Here is a 16,740-nt window from a genome sequence, read left to right as displayed (position 1 = left end):
CAGTCCCCTTCCCAATGATCCTGATACAACATATTGCTAAAATGGGAAGCTCAGTGACAACTGGCAAGGTTCATGAAGGGAGTGTAAGGCTGGGGTTAGGACTCAGTGGTAGGGCATTTATTTGCATGCAGAAGGCCCCGCATTCAATTGCTGACCTCTCTAGGTAGGACTGGGGGAAAGATTTGTCTGAAATCTTAGAGTCATTGCCAGTCAGTGTAGTCTAGGGGTTCCCAATTTGCAGTACACCAGATGTTGATGAACTACAACTCCCATCATCCCCAGCTACAATTTATTGCAGCTAGGGATTATGGGAATTGTAGTTCAGCAACATTTGGAGTACCACAGATTGGGAACCCCTGGTGCAGACAACAGTGAGCTAGATAGAACAATGGTCTGATTCAGTATAAAGCCGTTTCCTCTCTTCCTGTGTGTTATTCCAGTGGTGGCAAGTCAATATTATATACAGCCAATTAGCATCTCACCACCTTTTCTGTAAGTGAGCTTTTTCTCAGTTCGCATGTCTGATTTTTCCTGATGACAACACTACCAGTAATCAGCTCACTGACCAAGATTGTTAGCCATGAGCCAGGAAAGCCCAAATCCAAATCTTGCCCCCCCAAGTCATTAAGTGACAGCTTAGACCCAGGGTATTTAAGAGAACATCTTCTTCATCATGAGCTCCATCACCCATTGAGATCTTCCAAAGAGGTCCATCTGCAGTTGCCACTGGCCTGTCTGGCGGCTACTCGGGCACGGGCCTTTTCTCTGTTACCGCCCTGAGACTCTGGAATGCGCTCCCTGCTGATATACGAACCCCACCATCTCCGATAGTTTTTTAAAGCTCTTTAAAGATACATTTGTTCATCCAAGCTTTTTAACTAGAATTGTGGTTTAAAATTTGTTTTAATGTTTTAATTTTTGTCTAAATTTGTTTTATGTTGTTGTAAACCGCCCAGAGATGTAAGTTTGGGGTGGTCTACAAATATGGATTGATTGATTGATTGGATGAATGAAAATGGCCCCAGTCAAGCCACTATGGTACCCTTTAGAAGTTACAGAACAGCAATGCCACTACTCTGTGGTTTCACACACTGCTGTAATGCTCAGAAGCCCAGCACTGCACGGGTTGGACTTCTGAAAATTATCTGCAAATGTTATTTGGAAATAACGATGCTGATCTCTCTTATGGAATTGTTGCAGGAACCAGCAATGGGAGAGCATTCAACGTGCTTCACATGCAATCTAAAGCACTGTATTAGGTATTGTGAAGTATTAGTCAGAGAAGGGACATAACTCTGATTTACTTCTCCGAGTGTGTGACTAAAACCGCCTTGGGGCTATATTTTAACGAAAGGCGGTATAAAAATGCAAAAATAAATAAAATAAATAAATAAAAATTCTTTTAAAATGACGCCACCAATGGTGAACTCTTACCGCTAACTGTACCTAGCTCTGCATACTGGGCCCTAGAGAGGCCACAAGACTAATAAAGAAAAAAAGGTGACAATGGAAGTCATATTCCCTTCAAACTCCTCTATGAACAGATAGATCTGCCTTATACCGTCTGTTGGTTTTTAATCTCCTGCTGCCTAATTGGGATCCTTTATTGCTGTAATATTATCATCTACTAAATATGCTTAAAACTGTATTTTTATTATAACATTGTGAGGCCTTTGAGCCTCAAAAGGCAGGGCAGCAAATCTTCTAAATAAATAAAGAATGCCCTATCAGACCATTGGTCCATCCATCCCAGTACTGCCTACTTTGACTGGCAGCAGATCTCCATGGTCTCACCACCACAGATGCTTTTTGTAGGAGGAGAGAGATGCCAGAGATTGAACCGGGGACCTTTTGCATGCTAAACATGCGCTCTACAGAGCCACGGTCCCTCTTGGCCGTGCAACCTCCATTCCAGGAGGCTGGAATATACGTAGCAATACAAATGCAGCTGAAATACACATTATTGCCAACAGTCTTCTACTTGGCAGAAGGTCTTGTAGGATGTACAGACAAGTCCGGATCCTCACCTGTATCTCTCCATATACTGCAGCAGCTGGGAATGGGCACAGCACAACTACAATGGAAAGAAAACATTGTCATTGAAGAAGGCTTGCAAAAAAAACCACCAAGGGAAGCTGAGGTCTCTTCAATGGAACAAAACAAGTGACAGAGGAGAGGCCTTCGGACCTAACTTACTTGAGAACCACTAATCTGGGCACTGTAGATGCTGGTTATGGTGTCTATCAGATTGTGGGCTTCGTCAATTATCACCACCTGGTCCTTCAGCTTGATCCCAGATGCACTTCTGGTAGCTTCATGCAGCAGCATTTGATAAGGCAACACCACCAGCTGTAGGAGAGAAATGGGCTTTAAGTTACGCTTTTCAATCTTGCATTACTAGCAGCGGAACAAAGGGGAATAAGGGACACTTCATGCATTATGCTTTCTTGAGGTACACTTGAAAATGTAAAGCCGTGAATAAGTAAGGACACAGTAACACATCAAAGCCAAGAGAGCCTCAGACAGATCAAGCAGCGTGCTCTTAAACTGCAGCTCTCACCAGATTAGGATTTGCCCTCACCATCTAGATTATTCTACTGATTAAACTTGCAGCCTGTATGTACATTTGCTCTAAACTGGTCATTTCCCCTCATTATGTTTTGAAGGTGTCCAAAACATACTGGCTGACATCCAGACCAATGATGCATTCATGGAAGAAAGCTTTATGCGGGAGAACCCCATTATTCTCAAGGGTTCTGTTCCTGAAGGGGGGGTATTTTTTATTTTATTTTTAACAAAATGGCTCCCTAACACAAAATGTTAGAAATGTTCAAAATGGCGGTTGGAAATTACCTCCGTGGCCATTTCTGGCCCTCTAGGATCCGCTTTTAATTCTTTCGTATCTGTGGATATAGGGGCTGGGTGTCTTTTTTACACAGTAAAAATAGTGGTTTCGTGCATTACAGGGGTTCTCCTGAATATGCAATAGGAGAGGGGAGATTTTTTCCACTGATCCCCAACTTTCCTCTGCAGCCCTCTGTACATCCCAAACATATGTCCCTAAGAGTTGTGGGACCCTCAGGGACATACCTTTGGGAGAACAAAAGGAAGTGAGGAATCGGGGGAAATAGCTCATCCACGCTTACAAACATGAAAGTTTTTTTCATGCATGCATTGTTAGTCTAGATATCAGCCAGTGTGTTTTGCACATCTTGCTTAGCTGAGGAATTCAAAACTGGAGAAAAACAGAAAGTAGGATGGTTTATTTTCTGGTGCTAGGCCTAATTTCGCTTCAAGACCAGAGCACCATGTGCTTACCTGAGCAGCCGGAATGGCATATCGGCTGCCATAATATGGACAGGCGTTTGCTTCTTTCCCCAGATTCACCAGCTGCTCAATATCTTTCACCTCAACTAGAACTTCATCCCGAAGAAACTGCATATGCTCATAGGAGTAGAATGGACACACCGTTCGTGTCATCCGCTTTTTCTTGCCCTCCACCTCCTCTCCCACACTCTTCTTCTCTGAAGGCAAAAGTCAGAAAGGAGAGTTTTGAGAACCCAACAGAAAGAAGCGCTAATATTAACAAGGTAGAACTGGCACATGTGGCACTTTACAATGCAGGAAAGAAGAAAAGAGGTCCCTGCTTCAGCCTAAAATTTAGAGAGGTAGAGAAAAAGGGCAAGAATGGGAGAGGGAAAGGTGGCAAGGGGTGGACATGAACAGATAAAGTTACATGTATTTAATTTCCATCTTGTTTCAGGAAGAGAACCTTTTGTTCTTTCTAGCCAGCCTGTAGCTCTGCAATATTAGGTGTGCATTTTTTGAGTGTTATATAATATATTTAAAGCAGCAGCACCAACCAAGCCACTGGTGAAACACACAGTGCTGAACTTGGATCAGGAAAACCCAGGTTCATATCCCCACTGACCAGGATGCTGACGGACAACCCCAGGCAGCCAATCACTCCCTTCCAGCCTAACCTTCCTCAAAGCGTTGCTGCAAGGGTAAAAGGGGATGGGCATGCCACCCCAAGTTTCTTTCAAGAAGGGCAGGATTTAAAAGTGCAATAAATAAAATAATTGCCAAGTACAGGACCTTCTGCTTTGTGTTTGGATTGTTCATTAGTAGTAAAATTAATCCCACTAAAGAACAATGCAAACACCAAGTGGAAGGTTTGCATTTAGTCATCGGACCACAGCAAAACCGATCATACAAACACACCAGCAAATTAGCACACAGGCCCAAACCGATAGTTTGCATCATTCAAGTTGCTGCCCTCCATAAACCAAGCAGAACACACCACCATACCACATTTATTCTTCTGCATCTCCATACAGCGATCATTGATGAGCTGAACGGCTCCCAGGCGCCGCACTTCCTCATTCACACACAGATTCTGAAACCAAGAGAGAGGCAAAAGTAGAGGTCAGATACGAAGAGAGAATGAAGTGCTCCTCCTTCAGAACAGAGCAGGGAAGGGAAAGCAATTTACAACGGTCCTTTCTGTGCTCACTGTAAAAGATTACAGCAGCTCCAAGATGAAGGGCATTCCACACTGGCATACCACAAGGGAGACATATGGCTCTCCAACAACTGCATTCAGTGGCATACTGCTGTATGCTTTCTCCTTTTAAACTTCCAGTTAAGATGATCAAAAAAGGAGTTGAGGAAGGAGAACTGAGGGAGGTGGCAATGACCAGAGAAGGACCAGGTTTGAGGAAGAAGAGGAATGATGCCCAGGTGACAAGACTCCTCGTCCCTTGCCCTGAATTTGGATTCAAGAATATACTGCTTTTAATTTTATTTTCCCATTTTGCATGCTGGAATTTATAAAATGAAAACATTTCAGCAACTTCAAACCTTGTGCCATTACAAAACAAGACTGCTTTCACTTTCACCAAGTTTCATTCAATTTTTTCCCCAGGTCAGTAGAAGACGTGTTGCAGCTCAGGGGATGCCCACTGAAAAGAGCAGCGACATGCCCAGTTCCCCCTTCTCTCCCCATAACTTTGAATAAGGGGGAGACAGGTTGAGATGCCATCACGTCACATGTTTCCTCTCCCCATATTATTAGCTACTCCAGGGGGGCAAGTTATTATTATTATTATTAGAAATATTTATATCCTGCACCTCCAGTACACTACTGCTCACGGCAGCTTTCAACATGAATAAAATAAATACAACATAAAATAAGACTAATAGAAAGTCAAAAGGCCAAGCTAAAACCATAAAAAATAAAAATTACAATTTTTAAAAAAGTTTCAAATTAAAAGTTTTTTAAAAAAATCAATAAAAAGCTAAAAACCAAGAACTAGAAAAATGAAAGAACCTGCCAGACATAAGCAGCAGATAAAACATTTAAAAGCCTCTTTTAGATGTGTTTTTGAATTGTTTTTTTGGAAAGAAAAAATGAGGGAGCAAGCATGGTGAAGCTCTTCAGGGAGGAGAGCAAGGAAACACACAATAGGTTTGTTCACACAACTGTTAATTGGGTAGGATAAATATCCTTCCAAGCTTCAGGAGCTCTGTATGTTTCCAGTGTTTTGCCATGTGCAAGTGAAAAGCAAGACAGGAGGCAAGGAGCATGCCTGTCTGCTAAGCATCAGCTGGGTAGGACAGTTTTTCCTCCAACCTCATTCAAAACGTGGGGATGGAAGCTGGGTAGGGCGTGCCCTCCTACCCACCTGCCACTTAGCAGATGATCACGCTCCCTGCCTCCTTTCTTGCTTTTTACTCACATATGCCCGGAAATTGCACATACAGCTCCCAAAGCTGGGTAGGACACCTGGCCCACCCAGTCAATGGCCATGCGAACAAATCTCATGTGAAGGTGTCACCTTATGGTTTCTCTCTTGTTAAGTATGGGGTGGGGGGGGGAGAGAATTAGCAATTGGATGCAGCAGATTTTATTGTTAGGTTTATATACAGTCTTTCATTAAACTATCAAGGCAGTTTACAATACGTTTAAAAACAATATTAAGTTGCAATACAAATCTAGTTTAAAAGTTTCAAAAAAGATTTACAATAAGACCATGGTTACACAATACAGAGCAGAAGCAGCAACAAAAAACACCACTCTCATAAAAGCCTGGGTAAAAAACCCCACGATTTCCAGTTTGGGTGGCAACCCTTAAGTCTTCATCTCATGGTCTAGAGCAGGGATTCTCAACGTTGGGTCCCCAGATGTTATTGGACTTCAACTCCCATAATCCCCAGCCCCAGTGGCCTTTGGTTGGGAATTATGGGAGTTGAAGTCCAATAACATCTGGGAATCCCTGATCTAGCCCACCCCAAAGGAAGTCTCAGCAGCGATTCTGCTCCCTTGTGGAAGGTCGGAGTGCTGCATACCTGCCTAGACCCCAGGGACACCAGCCGAGTCCCCCTGCCGAAAGGGCTCTTCTGAACCTCGTGCACAAACTGGGCCAGCTGAGAGTGTGTTCGGCTGCAATAGTAAATCTGAGAAGGAGGAAACAGAAATGAATACAATTTGGGCCAGAAAAATATTCATTCAGGGCTAACTGAGGTGCTACTACTGAGGGGAGGAGCTGCAGTTCAGTGGCATGGCACTTTGTAGGGAGAAGGGTTCAGGTTCAATCCCTGACATGTTCAGGTAAAAGCATCTCCGGAGGAGGGCTGGGGAAAGCTTCTGCACCCTAGAGAACAGCTGCTGGTCAGTTTAGACAGGACTGGATGGATGGACCAATGATCTGACTCGATACAGGGCAGCTTCATATGTTACAGCAATTACTTGTTTATTTATTTAACGTACGTATTTTTATACCACCCAAAATTTGCGTCTCTATAGGATTATGCTCTCTCTTTCCTTGCCTCTGCAGCAACACCGGCATTTGCAACACCTGCCAAACTACTTCGAACTACAAATATTTATCTACCACTCTTCAACCAAAGTTCTCAAAGCAGTTTACATAGAAAAATAAACACATAATTAATCTTTTTATTCCTCTAGGTAAACTGCTTTGGGTACTTTTGTTGGAAAGTGGTATATAAATATTTGTCGTCGTCGTAGTAGAAAGAAACACAAGTCAGATACTAGCAACAGCCACTGAAGGGATGCTGTGCTGGGGCTGGATAGGGCCAGTTGCTCTCCCCCTGCTAAATTTAAGAGAATCGCCACTTCAAAAGGTGTCTCTCTGCTCAGTTAGCAGGGGTAAACCTCCTGGGGGCTCACTAATGCCTGATTCTGAGAATCCTTCGGGAAGGGAAAAAAACTATTTCAGTGTTTTCGATTAGACTTAAAATAGAGGTGGTGTGGGGAGTTAGCCAGATTTTTAAAAATGGATTTTAACTCTGTTTGTTTGTTTTAAATAAGAATATCTTGTTATCCACCCTGAGTCTTAGGAATCAGGTAATTATAAATGAAATAAATGAGTGACTGACTGGGGTGGTAGTGGGGATTTAATCATTTAATAATTGTCAAGTATTTTGAAAGTACCAGCAAAAAAATAATAATAATACTTTAGTCATCAACAGATTTTATGCTTGCACCAACACCACAAACACGCACACCACAGTTAACTATCATTATGGATCAATGAAATTAACTTCTAAAGAAAAAAAACATTAATTGTAAAGGTGGGATGGGGAATAAGGAATTTTGTGAACCTGCACCATGGCATTTCCCCCACATAACTTTACAACGGTGTTTCCCACAGTGGCTGGTGTGCCACACTGACTCACCCAATAATGCAACAAAAAGAATGTGTCCCTATGGTACATATGGGAGTGAGCGAATTAACCCTGAACATGGGGAGCTTAAACTCACTTCCTTAGGTCTCTTGGTGCCCAGCAGCTACACATGCTGCTGGGCTGGAGGAGGAAGGAAGAGAAAAACAAAAATAAAAAATATGCCAATAATTAAATATACCCCCCCCCCCCACAAAAAGTGTGCCCGTGTTGAGGGAGCATTGTGCCACAATTTTTTTTTTTACGCAAGTGTGCCTTGGGATGAAAGAGGTAGGGGAAAGGCAGCTCTTGAAATAGCCAACCATCACTCTGCATTTGTGCCTCCTGGATGAGGAAGCAGATGCTCCTTCAGGCCTTACCTTAGTTACATGCTCTTCTTCAATATCCTCCTCCTCCTCTTCTTCATGCAACCTAAGAGGGAAAAGCAGAAGGGAGGTTCTCTTTTCAGGAGCTCTCAGAACACTTTTTATTACATGAAGCACTGAAACTGTATTCTCAGGCAAGTTTGCTAAATGGCAATGTTAAGATGGCATATGGACTGAGGCAATGTAAAACCAGCACCTTCCTACCAGCTCCTAACTCCTGCACATTTAAGAGATACAATGGGCAGATTCACACATAATGTGGAATCTACTTGCAAAGTCAGTAACAAACTTGACTGTGACTGTCTGAACCCAAGCCAAGAATAAAGCCGAGGTTCATTTGGGGCCTGAAATTGAGATTCCCCCATGCTGTTTAACATCTACATGAAACCTCTGGGAGAGGTCATCCATGGGTGTGGGCTGCAGTGTCATCAATATGCTGATGACACCCAGCTCTACCTATCTTTTACATCAGCAGACACCAAGGAGGCAGTGGATGCTCTGAACCTGGGCTTGGAGGCTGTTCTGGACTGGATGAGAGCAAACAAGCTGAAACTTAATCCAGAAAAAAGGGAGGTGCCCTGGGTAGAACTGATAATCTAAGTAATGAGGTAAATCGGGTCTTGGATGGGGTCACATTCCCTCTGAAAGACAAAGTCTGAAGCTTGGGGGTGCTTCTGGATCTGACATTGTCCTTGGAGGCGCAGGTGGCGACGGTGTCTTTTACAAGCAGAAGTGTCTTTCACAAGCTATGGCTGACAACGCCAACTGCGACCCTACTTGGATAAGTTGGATCTGACCTCAGTCACTCATGCTTTGGTAACATCCAGATTGGACTACTGCAATGCGCTCTACGTGGGGCTGTCCTTGAAGATGGTCCAGGAGCTTCAGGTGGTCCAAAATGCCGCTGCAAGGATGCTCGTGGGCGCAAGTCACTTCATAAATGTCACACCCATCCTGCAGCAACTTCATTGGGTTACCGGTCTGCTTCCAGGCTAGATTCAAGGTGCTGGTCTTCACCTTTAAAGCTCTACACAGCTCTACACAGCTTGGGGTACCTGTCAGACTGAATTCACCCATATGAACCTACCAGGGCCCTCCGCTCATCATCTCAGGCCATGCTCATGGCCCCGCCACTAACAGAGATCTGGTTGATGGGGACTAGAGACAAGGTCTTTTCAGTTGTGGCCCCTTAGCTTTGGAACACCCTCCCTGAAGAGCTTCACCAAAATCCCTCCCTCAGTGTTATTAAAAAACACCTAAACACACATCTTTTTAAAGAGGCTTTTTAATGCTCCATCTTTGGTTATAACTGGTAGGTCCTTTAGTTATTATAATTATCAATTTTTAGCTTTTAAAATAACTTTTAATTAGAAACTTAAATCTGATTGTGGTTTTAGCCTGACTCTTTACTTAATTTAGTTAATTTTATTAGTTTCATTTTACTTTGTATCTATTTTATTGTTGTGAGCTGCTCTGAGCAGTAGTATACTGGAGGGGAGGGGCATAAATATTCTAAATAAATAAATAAAATGTGTAAGGTTTTTTAAAAAAATTCCATCCTGCTATGCTGCCTTATCATGGCAGCAGGGTGGGGGTGGCGGCATTAGAAGAGACAAGAAGACAACTGTAAAGAAGAGACAAGAAGACAATGACATCTGTAAAGACCTTGAGGATGGAAATAGATAAGGAAAAACAAGGGAAGTTTTCCAAAAGATCTCTGAACTCGGAAGGAGGTTCCAACCTCAAATTGGTATGTTAAGGGATGCCAAAGAACAGATAGTAACTGATTCAGAGAAGATCAAACAGAGATGGAAGAAGTATACTGAAAATCAACATCCAAGATACTCTAGATTTAGAAGATATTCCCTACTTGCGAGAACCTCTAGTACAGGAAGATGAAGTTAGATCAGCACTCCAGCAAATTTGGTGAATGACACAGTGGCCAACAGATTGGATGAGGTTAGTCTTCATAACCATACCAAAGAAAGGAGACTTAACAGATTGCGCAAACCATCACACAATAGCCTTAATTTCACATACTAGCAAAATAATGCTCAAGATCATCCAATGCAGATTAAAGCCCTACATGGAAATGGAAATGCCAGATTTTCAAGCTTGTTTCAGAAAAGGCTCAGAACAAGAGACATTATTGCTGATGCATGCTGGATAACTGAGAAAGCCAAAGAATACCAAGAAGAAGTCAATATGTGCTTTATTGACTACAGAAAAGCCTTGGATTGCATCGACTATGTCAGGTTGTAGAATATCCTTAGGAAAATGGGTGTCCCAGAACCTATACACAGGACAGGAAGCCACAGTCCAGATGGAACATGGTGAAACAGACTGGTTCCAGATTGGCAAATGAGTAAGACAAGGCTGTATACTTTCTCCTTATTTATTCGACTTATATGCTGAACATATACTGAGAGAAACTGGATTGGAAGAAGATGAGCGTGGTTGTAAAGCTGGAGGAAGAAATATCTATAGCACCACACTGATAGCTTTGAATGTGAATGATGTGCAAGCTCTAGTAATGAAAGGCAAGGAGTACAGTGAAAAAATGGGACAACAACTAAATGTGAAGAAGACTGAACTAATGACAACAAGTACAGCAACCAGAGCCTTAGGATCGGCCATCAACAGTAAAGGATGCAGCAGTCAAGAAATACGCCGTAGACTAGCATTTGGTAGGGTTGCAATAAAGGTTTCAGAAAGGAAGTTTAGATGCCGTGACATGGCTATACTTGCAAAGATTAGAATTGTTGGGACAATGTTTTTCCCCATGACATTCTATGGATGCGAAAGCTGGATTTTGAAGAAGCAAGATAGAAAGAGTATTGATGCTTTTGAACTCTGGTGTTGGAGAAAACATTTGAGGATACCATGGACAGCCAGGAAAACAAAAAAATGGATCATAGAGCAAATCAATCTGGAATTTTCACTCAAGGCACAAATGATCAGGCTCAAACTCTCATACTTCGGACACATTATGCGAAAACCCAGCTTACTTGAGAAGTCCATAATGCTGGGGAAAGTTGAAGGAAAGAGAAGAAGAGGATGACCAGGAACAAAGTGGATGGACTCGATTACGGCAGCAATGAATGCACCACTGAGAGACCTTAAGGGCCAAGTTGAGGACAGATCATCCTGGAGAGACTCTATCTATGTGGTCATTAAGAGTTGACACCAACTTGATGGCACTTAATCAGGATTTTAAGCTGACATACCAAGGGCTACTCCTAGTGAGGTGCATGTTATGTCTGAACTCACGCTCTTTCTGAACCTCTGGAACCAATGTTATGTTCCAGGGCAATCGCTGCCTTCATTGCTGTGAGGACCAATGGCTGCAGGGCAAGGCAGGCTGGGATAGCACCCAGAGCCTCAGGGGGAGGCCTAGTGGCTCAACTCTGCTACTTCCAACAAACTGAGATATGTGACGGTCTGTAGCGCCAACTTCAGGCTCCCTACATACCTTGGGCTGGGGGAACCTTAGGTTCTGCGTTGTGTGTGAACCTGCCCATCGCGGGGAAATTCTGCATCCTCCTCTCTCAGATTCCCTCGTCTCTTATCATAGTTTAAGGAGGTATTAGCCACAAGATATTACCACGATCACACATTGACCTACATTATGCACAGGTTCAACTTGAACACCATCATCACTTAGAAACAACCCACTCGTCATTTTTAGTGAAGCAGAGGCCAAACCCCAACAGCAGAGCCTGGATGCTGCCTGCCTTTTGGGGGCGGTAGGGGGAGAGATGCCAACTGGTGACAAATGTCATTTTTAACACCAGTTGCATTCACACAAAATTGTGTGCCCACCACTAGATCCTTCCAATTAAGTTCTAGAGCTCACAATTCAGAATTTTAAACAGTGACCAGTTCCCATGTTATGTCAGCTTAACCCAGTCATCATGTCAAAAAACAATATGCTGGAGACAAAAAACAGATTTCAGTGCCTGTGTGGAGAGAAGTGGTAAAAGCTCCTTGTGGGAAGTGGCCACAGTTTAGCATTCTAGGTTAGAGTACTGCAGTGCACTGTACGTGGAGCTGCCCTTGAAGACTGTTTGGAAACTGCAATGCAAAATACAGCCGCTAAGCTGCTATGTGGAACCAGGCAAGAGAAGCATATCTCACCAGTGCTTAAAGAGCTCTGCTGGCTTTCACTTCACCTCCAAGCACAATTCAAAGAGCTGGTGCTGATCTTTAAAGCCCAAAACAGCTGAGGGCCTAAGTACCCGAAGGCCTTATCCCATAACAACCTGATCAGTCATAGGAACATAGGCAGCTGCCATATACTGAGTCAGACCATTGGGCTATCCAGCTCAGGATTGTCTTCACAGACTGGCAGCAGCTTCTCCAAGGTTGCAGGCAGGAATCTCTCTCAGCCCTATCTTGTAGAAGCCAGCGAAGGAACTGGAAACCTTCTGCTCTTCCCAGAGCGGCTCCATCCCATGAGGGGAATATCTTACAGTGCTCACACTTCTAGTCTCCCATTCATATGCAACGAGGGCAGACCCTGCTTCCCTAAGGGAACAAGTCATGCTTGCTACCCCAAGACCAATTCTCCTCTCTTTGTCACTCTGCTAATTATCAGAGCCCCTTCTCCGACTGCCTTCACCACCTCCACTGAGGTGGGTGGCTATAGGACAACAGAGTCTTTTCAGTCACGGCACCCCATCTATGACACTCTCTTCTCTGCAAGGCGTGCTTCACATTTACACTAATATATTTTCAGTGCCACAGAACTTTTAACATACGACGACTTTCAAAACCTAGTTAGTACTGCTTTCATTCCACTGTTTTAAACTTGTATGTTGGCTGCAAGAGCAGTTTTATTGATTATGTGATTGTCTCACAAAATTTTGTACCATTGTTAGATTCTTTTCAAGTTTCTCACTTTTCAAGTTTCTCAGATAGTGATCATTTCCCACTTACGTTATATTTTTCTTCGCCACTTTCGAATATCTCATCTGTTACTCATTCATCAGGCACTCATCAAAATCATGCTTATTGTAGAATAAAATGGAACGCATGTATTGATAAGGGAATTTCGGATCTTTTATCTTCGGAAGGTTTAGTGGCTCTTTGTGCTCAGATTACTGTGCAGGAAATTAACCAGGGCTGTCTCCTTGACATCTACAAGATCCATGAGCTCCAGGAACTATTGTCCTGTAATAATACTCCTGCATTGAGACATACTCGCCGTATATCTAAACCCTGGTATGATAGTGAATGTACTGGAGCTCAGGAAGGCTCTTGTTGAACTGTTCGAGCTTTCTAAGAGGTCCAACGATCCATTTGTGTTCCATGAACTGTCAAAGATGAAGCACTCATATAAACATCTGATTCAGATGAAAAAGAGGGAGAATATAAGAGCTTCTCGAAGCACTTTAATGTAGGCAATTAAATCAAAGAACTCTCTTTTTTGGAGGCTGGTTGGGGATTATTCCTCTTTCTCTCCATCTGTTCAGGACAATTATATATCTCGCCCCCCCGCCCAACCTGGGAAAAACATTTTAGATGTCTTTTTAGTGACGATCCGGCAACAAATAATTTTGCTCTGTTAGAAGAAGAGATGCTGAGTTGGTCACTGGTTGGAGTCTCAGAGGTGATGGATTTAATTAAACAACTTAAGCGAGGAAAAGCGTCAGATCCAGATGCTGTTTCCCCAGAAATTATAAAGAATAACGCAGAGTGGTTGGCCCCTATCTTAGCATCCTTATTTACTGCTATTGACACTACCGGGATAATTCCCCGTGATTGGGGACTTGCCATCATTGTTCCCATCTTTAAAAAAGAAATAAAGCCAACCTTTCAAATTATCGCCCCATAAGCCTTCTAAGTGTTGTTAGCAAGATATATGCAAGACACCTTTATTGGAAATTGAAGGATTGGCTGGAGGAGGGTAAGGACGAATTGCCTGACAAGCAGGCTGGTTTCAGGGAGGGTCATTCTACGATTGATCATTGCCATATTCTGCAACATTTTATTGAGAAATACACCTCTCAGAGACCGGCTTTGCTATATGCAGCCTTTATCGATCTTAAGGCTGCTTTTGATTCTTTTTCTCGAGGGAAGCTCTGGACCAAACTTTACAATTCATCAATAGATTGGCGCCTTCTTTTTCTTATTCAAGCTATGTATACTGACACTTCACTTAGAGTCCGCCTTAGCACTCAAGGCTCTTTGTCAGCCTCGGTTCCAATGCTGAAGGGTGTGAAACAAGGGTGTATTTTAGTGCCCTTGCTTTTCAATTTTTACATAAATGGGATTGTTTCTAGATCTGATAACCCAAAGTATCATCCTCCAAAATTGGCAAAATTGGCCCATTGGGGCTTAAGAAAGCTTTAAAAAATTTTTGCAGAATTCTATTCAGAGGATAAGTTAGAAATCAACTATGGCAATACTAAGGTAATGGTCTTTGCTAAAAGACCTAAGAGCTTTACTTGGTCCATTAATAGTAACGTCATTGAACAGGTATCTGTATTTAAATATTTAGGAGTTAGCATGCATGCTAGGGATAGCAGGAAGGCAGACGGGGACGTGGTTGCTTGTAACACGCATAAGAGTGCTGCTGCCCTTTTGAAATTTCATTTCACCAGGGGAGGCCAATTAGGTCTTCTTCCTAATATCTATGGAGCCCAATTAGGTCTTCCTCCTAATATCACTACTTCAGAGAGAATACAGTCAAAAATCCTGAGGACTATTTTCCAGGTCCCATGCTGTGTTTCTAATGTGGCTTTATGCGTAGAGACTGCCTTAGTGAGTGTTTCCACTAAATTTTGGTAGACATGCTAACTTATTGGCTTAAGCTTTCTCTTTCCTCAGCTGGTCTTGTGCCCAATACTTGCTGATAACTTCCATTCCTCTTGGAAAAGGTCAATTCAATCCAAGCTCTCTTTACTAGGATTTTCGTCCATGCAGCTTCTATCTATGGGGCTGGAGAGGGCCGAGGCAATACTCAGACAGCGTATATTTAATGTTGAGTGTCCTGGACTTAGCCATCACCCCTTTGTTGCCCTTAAATGAGCGTGTTAGATACCTTGTAACCCCTGCGGCCTCTCTCTTACATCGGTAACTCCATCACCACCATAGAGTGTTTTCTTTGGCATGATTTAATGCCCTGCCTTCTGCTCTAGTTGAGGTTAGATATTCTAAAAATTGCATATCATCTATGCCTTTGTCCTTGTGATGCTAATCAGGTAGAAACATTAGAGCATGTGATTCTTTGTTGTAAACTATATAACAATATCAGGTTGACCTTTCTCACACCTTTGTTGAGCATGCCTGGGGAGTCTGCTCCTTACCAAATGGTTGAATTTCTGTTATCTGATTGAAGTTCTCATTATATTACTCATCAGGTTGCTAAATTCTGTGCAGCAGCATTAAAAATAAGGCGGGCCACAGTCAAAATATTTGCTAATGGCTGATTCCAAATAAGTATTACTGTCTGTGTTTTTATCTTTCCTTTTAAAATTCTTTTTAATTACATATACTGTACTGCAATGCAAAAGTTAATGTTTTATGCTGGTTCAAGACTGCAATAAAAGATTTGATTATAAAACTTGCATGTTGACCATTCAGTTCCCATTTTCATCATTACATCATCCTATCATAAATTTACTACAAATTTCAATCCACAGATCATAAACACACTTAATTTAAGCATCTAACCCAAGTTAAGCTAAAGGACATTATACTGTATAATTTGATCAGACTCACTGCATTACATAAATTTTGCAAAAATGATAAAATATGAATATAATATTAAATGCAACACGGCTCAGCCTCTTTTAGTATCTCAGACCTTGTTCTGACAGCTGCAGCCAAGAAATCAAGCTGCGTTTTCAGTAACTGAGATGTTCGGCTCCAGCCTGCACAATTTAAGGCCCAGGCGCTGGATTCGGCCCGCAGGGACTATTTTACTGGCCCCCAGGTATCCTGCAGCAACACAAGAGCTGGAAACTGCCTTACAGTGCCATCCTATGCATTTTTTCTAAGAAATATGCTCCATGATGTACCCAGTGAGTCTCACTCTCATGTAAGCATGCTTAGGATTGCAGCCTGAAAGAAACAACAATTTAGGGAGAGGAGAGGAGGTGGCATTTCTTTTGGGTTGGCTTGCACTCCAGGGGCTCCACTGACCAAGCAGGTACAGGATCTATGTTCTGGCCGCTATTTCTTGATTAAAACTATGGGTCCATTGACAGGGGGAATAGATCCACAAGAAACTAATAATCTTTTTAATGTTAATGTAATAGTGTGCTAAAAATGGACCTCGGCCCTGCACACCAAGTTGTGGATGATTCCAGCCCACTAGGGTATTTGAGTTGTGCAGCCCTGAATGTAAAGGTCGTCAGAATTCTCTGGCACAAATCACAGGGAACATAAAATGAGCTCTTATAACCTTGTAAAAAATATAATAATTAAAAGTATATGAACCAATGTTTTATAGCAGCATGGACAAACTCTTCACATGGACAAACTCTCAAATGCTAAGGTAAACCTTTGAATCAACCTTCCATGGCAAAGCATTTAGCTCAGTCATAGAAAAATCTTCTCTATTTAAGGATACTTTATCATTTTATTATGAGCTCCGAAACATGCCGACAAATGCTATGGATGGAATGTACATAAATATAAGCAATTTAAAAAATTAAAATCC

The 16,740-nt window shown here is 42.5% G+C and overlaps 1 protein-coding gene across 4 annotated transcripts in view; it reads right to left on the bottom strand.

Moving 5' to 3' along the window:
• DDX11 (DEAD/H-box helicase 11) overlaps positions 1-16,740 on the bottom strand; it is a 54,675-nt gene that overhangs the window by 29,680 nt on the left and 8,255 nt on the right. For all 4 annotated transcript variants that reach the window (XM_053255284.1, XM_053255281.1, XM_053255283.1 and 1 more), the window contains exons 6-11: positions 8,067-8,118; positions 6,352-6,459; positions 4,312-4,399; positions 3,319-3,524; positions 2,197-2,349; positions 2,028-2,074 (exon numbers count right to left, since the gene is read on the bottom strand). In XM_053255284.1, coding sequence (XP_053111259.1) covers positions 2,028-2,074; positions 2,197-2,349; positions 3,319-3,524; positions 4,312-4,399; positions 6,352-6,459; positions 8,067-8,118 — 654 coding nt within the window. The remainder of the gene's footprint in view (positions 1-2,027; positions 2,075-2,196; positions 2,350-3,318; positions 3,525-4,311; positions 4,400-6,351; positions 6,460-8,066; positions 8,119-16,740) is intronic.

The sequence above is a fragment of the Hemicordylus capensis genome, chromosome 5, assembly GCF_027244095.1.
Source record: "Hemicordylus capensis ecotype Gifberg chromosome 5, rHemCap1.1.pri, whole genome shotgun sequence".
Taxonomy (NCBI): domain Eukaryota; kingdom Metazoa; phylum Chordata; class Lepidosauria; order Squamata; family Cordylidae; genus Hemicordylus; species Hemicordylus capensis.
This window is presented reverse-complemented; position numbering and strand designations above follow the sequence as displayed.